The sequence below is a fragment of the Gekko japonicus genome, unplaced genomic scaffold (assembly GCF_001447785.1).
Source record: "Gekko japonicus isolate JY-2015 unplaced genomic scaffold, Gekko_japonicus_V1.1 scaffold2024, whole genome shotgun sequence".
Classification (NCBI taxonomy): domain Eukaryota; kingdom Metazoa; phylum Chordata; class Lepidosauria; order Squamata; family Gekkonidae; genus Gekko; species Gekko japonicus.
In genome coordinates, this window is record NW_015163149.1 from 220,450 (window position 1) to 226,245 (window position 5,796).

Here is a 5,796-nt window from a genome sequence, read left to right on the forward strand (position 1 = left end):
GAAGAGCCAGTGCTGTCCAAAGACGTTTCCGTGGTCATGTAGCCGGCATGACTAAACACCAAGGCGCACGGAACGCTGTTCCCTCCCCACCAAAGTGGTCCGCTCGCCCCTGGCTTCAGTACCGGGTGAGGGGGGAAGAGGAGCTGGGGGGGAGATGGAGGGGGGTGGAGGACAGGGGGGAACCAGCAGGATGGGGGGGTACTTCCCTCCTCCTGCTGCTTCCTCCTCTGCCTCCCCCCCCCGCGAGTATCGCGGGTCCCCCCTTGTTATCTCCTAATGGCCTTCATGACCGTTTGGATTTGACTGCCTTTGTGTGATCTATTTTGCTTTTTTGTTTCCGCCTTGTAAAGATTTAAGTCATCATGACACGACAATTCTACATGTTTGCCGACTTTTTAAAATTTTGCCCCTCAGTTTACATATAAACGGGTCTGATGCAATTCTGATTTACCTTGGCCTCTTTCTTATCAGAGCCGCACGCGAAAGGACATCAGAACCGGCCCTGAGAAACTGGATCGCGGGTATTTTTAGAATCCTAACTGTGAACTCTTTTGACTTCTCTCTGTTGCATCCTTCCTTTTTGCTTCATACCTTTGTTTCTGCTAATTGGTTTATATCTCATGTGTTGCAGATATATGATTTGAAAGCCCCCTCTTTTTTCTTCTATGATCAGCTGATATAAACAGTGTCATTATTTCTGCCTTAAATAAGTCCGCTTAGATGCTGTATCACACATGAAGATGTGCTGACTCGTATTCTATAGACAGTCTCCAACAACTGTACAAGGCCGCTCTCCGATGGGACTGCAACAGAAGGTTCTGGATATAGGGTTGTTGTCAGGTCCCTTGGAGCAGCCGTGGGGGACGGGGGCTACGCTTACTGGGAGTGGGGAGGAACGGCGGAAAATAATGCAATGTGCCTACATGACTGGGAAGTAACGCGGGCATGTCAGGGGAGTGACGCTTTGGTTTCTGGGCAAAAATCTATGGTAGAATTCAGGGGTCATTTCATAGAAAAAGAGGTGCAGGAGCTCATTAGCATAACTCATTAGCATAATTTATTTGCATCACTGGAAGTGTGTCAGAAGGCAACACCCACTGCTCAGGCCCCACTGGACTGTTTTGGATTGACAGCTATTGGGGGGGGGGACGTGAAGATCTGTCCCTCACAGAGGAGGGAGAGCTTGTACCTGAATAAAACTTGGTCTTAAAGGTGCCACTGGACCGTTTTGGACCGGGGGGTGGTGGTGGGTGGGCTCTGCAACTTACCTGGCTGCTTTTTGCTCTGACTGAGGGCTGCTGGGAGCAGGGGGCGGGGCTTGTTGCATGTGCCCGCCCCCTGGGCTCTTTACCGCCGGAGCTCTGCTCCTGTGTGCTCCTGCAGGAAGTGACCCCTGGTAGAATTAGTTTCTACCATAAGCTTCTCTACAGGTGAATTAGGACAAGCATCAAAAAACAAAAGTGTCACACACACACCCTGATGACCCCAACATGCCCGCATCACTTCCAGGTCACATAGACACATCATGTTAATTTCTGGTATTCCATAAGATTTTAAAAAACCAGATGTTTATATGATTATACATGTTATAACCATGGCTAGGACTTTGTATGCAAAATATTGGAGGAAAGAAGAAGTTCCATCAAAAGAAGAAATAATTTATAAATTATTGGAAACAGGTGGAGATGGACAAACTAACTTTGCAATTACAAAATAAAAAAGAAGAAATGTTTGAGAGAACTTGGCCAAGACTATATAAACGGATTTAGGAGTATCTTCAAAGATGTTCCTTATAACCATTATAATACAATTTATTATGTATTTCAAAATATTATTCTGGTATAATCTGTTTGGGTACATAAAAGAAAGATTCTATATATGTAAAACGTAAGTAGATATAATGAGTACATGCTTCTTGTTCATTTTATGTTAGTTTGTCTGTATTTTGTAGTGTCTGTTTTCCTTTTTTTCTGTTGAAAATCAATACAAAATTTTTTTTTTTTAAATCGGGTATTCCTCCCTTTTTGCAGGGGGTAATTTCCCCCCCCCCCAGCCAGCAGAGAGGTGCGGGCTGAAAGTGGGGGTCCGTCATCCCTATCTAAAGAAGATATTGAAATGGCATATTAATGAGCTCGCGGACTTCACAGTATCATGCATTGAATGGTTATACCTCAATTGTCACACTTCACTGCACTGGATATAGGGACCGCTTTCACTCATTGCAGTGTACTGTTTGCACTGTATATATTAGCACTTGGTTTGTGCGTAGTTCAGTCTGAGACAGGATGCCGGACTAGACGGACCCTCAAGGGTCTGATCCATCATGGCTCTTCTGCCGGCCTGCTTTTTTTTGCTGGCCTGGGCACTCCTCGGCCCCACAACCGTCTGCAGTCCAGCGGCCTTACCTTGGGCAAGGTGTACCCCCTGAATTGCATCGTCTTGGTGAGGGCGTGAGGGAGGTTCATAGGAATGACATCGCTAAACCGCTGGATCTCGTGGATCACGGCCTCTGTGTACGGCATCAGGGCCCGATTCTCGACAGCTGGCACGCGGTTTTTCCCGATCACGTCATCAATTTCTTGGAACACTTTGGCTGCCGAGATAACCAGAAGACGGAGTTGGGTACGTCTATACTAGGGGTGGAGGAGAATGTCGGGGGGGGGGGGCATTGGTTCACTTTGCACTTTGGCAGTCCAGATGGGTTCATGCCGCTTTTAGGCAGAAATCATGGCCAAGCAGCCTTGCACAGCTTACAGATGAAATCTATGGCCGTCGATAGTGATGTCCATATTGGCACAGGTTGTTCAGAGTTCGGGGGTTAAAAGAAATCCTTTCCCCTAAAGCGGTGCTCGGACCATTCCCCCCCCCCCTTTGATGGTGGTGATTCAGAACGATTGGCCAATGCTTCCTCAGTGGGTGGGGTTAGGAAAGAAACTCCTGAGCGCTTGGACCCTTTTGGAAAGTGCTCAAGGCTTGTGGAAGGGGAGGGAACCAATGTTCCCTCCAAGCTGTGGAGTCTTGTGAGCAAAGGACCCGTTTTCCTTGGAGGATTTTCACAATATGAGCACCCCCAACAGGTCTTGTTCATTCAAAACACTTTAGCTTCTCTAGGTAAAGGTAAAGGTTTCCCTTGCTCGAAAGCCAGTCGAATCCGACTCTAGGGGTGCGGTGCTCATCGCCATTTCCAAGCTGAAGAGCCAGCGCTGTCCGAAGACGTTTTCCATGGTCATGTGGCCGGCATGACTAGACGCCGAGGCGCATGGAACGCTGTGACCTTCCCACCGAAGTGGTACCTATTTGTATACTTGCAATTTCTTCCTTTCGAACCACTAGGTTGGCAGGAGCTGGGGCCAGAGACGGGAGCTCACTCCGTCATGCGGCACTCGGGTCTCGAACTGCTGAACGACCGACCTTCCGGTCTGCCGTTCAGCATCTTAACCACTTGAGCCACGTATGAATAAAAACAAACATCATAAAACCGCTATTTCAAGGAATGAATTTGGAAATTCCACATTGGCTCTTTTGCGACTGAATAAAAAAATGAGTTTAACATTCAATTAATTTAAACATTTCTCTACTGGGTTTTGAAGTTTCCAGCAAAGCAGGCAAAATTGAGATCCTCCAGATAAATTTGGCAGTTTCTTCATGACCGGCCCTCCCAAAGCACCCAGTGTTAAAGGACAGTTGGCATGCTCCCCCAGGAGGGCTAGAAGGCATGGAATGGGACCGTCCCGCTCAAGGTGCATCCTTTCCATTCCCATGAGGAGGGTGTGGGCTGGGCCCCAGGAACTCTCCGGAAAGGACCCGTCTCCCATCCCTTTGGCCTGTTCTCTCCCCTCCTCCATTACCTTGTACCTCTGGATACTTCATCAGGATCAGGAATCCCCACCGGAGCGTGGAGCTCACGGTCTCCGTCCCAGCAATGAACAGGTTGAGGACGGTCATGACCATGGTCTTGAGGTGAAACTCGCTTGACGGGTTTTGGCTTTCCTATAACAAAAAAACCCCCCAAAACAGAATCACGTCCTCAACAGAACCAGCTCTTTGCTTGAAGCGAACAAGAGACCAGGCATTCATAAAAACATAAGAGAAGCCAATGCTGGATCAGGCCAATGGCCCATCCAGTCCAACACAGTGGCCAAAAATACCAGGTGCCATCAGGAAGTCCACCAGTGGGGCCAGAATTCCAGAAGCCCGCCCACTGTTCCCCCCCCAAGCGCCAGGAATACAGAGCATCACTTATCTATACCTTGTGGCTAATAGCCACTGGTGGACCTCTGCTCCAGATGTTTATCAAATTCCCTCTTGAAGCCATCTATGTGCCACCACTTCCTATGGCTGTGAATTCCATGTGCTAAACACTCTTTGGGTGAAGAAGGACTTCCTTTTATCTGACTGACAGGCCTCACAAGTTTTGAGCACTCCCAACAGATTCTTGCCTTAATCCTATCGAGTCACAACAGCCTTACAGGGCAGGCCAGAATGATCATCCACATATATATAAAACAATGGCGTATACTCAAGACCCCACAGTCCCAAGGTGCCGTCCCTCACCCAGCTCAGAAGAAGGGTACCTTTTCCATTTGGATGAGGAAACAGTCGATAAAGTCCCGGGGATCGTTGTGGTCAAGAGAGGCCGCATTCACCTTGACCCTCTCAGCCACAAAATCACAAATGTCTTTGAGGTTCCTGAATAACTGCTGGTGGGAACCTGGCAGGAACTTCATGATCCATGAAAACATCTCGTACAGCTGCGGGTAAGGACGGAAAATCGAGATCTGTCACTTTGCGCACACTAGCCCTTTGTGTAACTTCTGACATCGCAAACTGAGCCCCACGGTCTTCCCTACCCGATTGTGAAATGCTCTTCTCTGAGACGGAGCGTGGCGGTCTAGTTCCTATTGTGCCCAAAGGATGACCGCACTTTCCTCCTGGTGACCCCGACATCTGCCCCAAAGAGGTTCTCCACCTCCAGCCATTTCCCTCCGTCACTCTTGATATCCAGTTTCAGGTGGGCAGTGGAGGTAGTCGGCGGTAGCAGAACACAATTCGAGTCCATGGAGCAACAACAGAATCCCCAGCATTAGTGTGGTATATTTATTGTATATGTGTATGTATGTAATGGAACAGTCTGGGAGATCCGAGTTTGATTCCCCCGCTCCTCCACATGCAGCTGCTAGTGTGACCTTGGATCGGTCACGAGTTCTCTCAGAGTTGTTCTCTCAAGAGCCATTCTCTCAAGAGCTCTCTCAGCCCCACCTACCTCACAGGGTGTCTGTTGTGGGGAGGGGAAGGGAAAGGCGATCGTAAGACGCTCTGAGGCCCCGTTCACATGGAGGATTTGCCGCTGTAAAGGCACAAATGGCAGGCGGATTATCGGTGCGTGATCACACCGCAACATCTGGAAAGGGTAGCGCACCTGTGGGCAATCCGTGGCATCCCGCCGAAGATGCGCGGTAAAAAAACTACCTAGGAAAGTGCAGTAGTATCCGGAAACCGCGGGGCAAGGGCGGGCGTATGATCGCGGGAAAGCTAGTATCCCGTGGCTTCTGGCGCCCATCCGAGTCCCATCACAAACCACATCGTTTTCCTAAGCAGATGAATCCTCTGGCCAGCTACAATGTGTGTGTAATTAAAAATACTGTATGTTGTCTTCCTTATCCCCCATGAGTATTGTTAGTCCAAATGTTATGAGTAACTGTAAATTGCTCTGAGCCCACAGGTGTGTGGGGAAAAGCGATCAATAAATTGAAAGTATTATTATTATTATTATTATTATTATTATTGATAATGATG

The 5,796-nt window shown here is 48.4% G+C and overlaps 1 protein-coding gene across 2 annotated transcripts in view; it reads right to left on the minus strand.

Moving 5' to 3' along the window:
• The window catches only part of LOC107106819 (cytochrome P450 2G1-like), a 40,481-nt gene that overhangs the window by 8,225 nt on the left and 26,460 nt on the right, over window positions 1-5,796 (minus strand). For both annotated transcript variants that reach the window (XM_015407027.1, XM_015407026.1), the window contains 3 exons: window positions 4,575-4,751; window positions 3,849-3,990; window positions 2,406-2,593 (listed from right to left, as the gene is read on the minus strand). In XM_015407027.1, coding sequence (XP_015262513.1) covers window positions 2,406-2,593; window positions 3,849-3,990; window positions 4,575-4,751 — 507 coding nt within the window. The remainder of the gene's footprint in view (window positions 1-2,405; window positions 2,594-3,848; window positions 3,991-4,574; window positions 4,752-5,796) is intronic.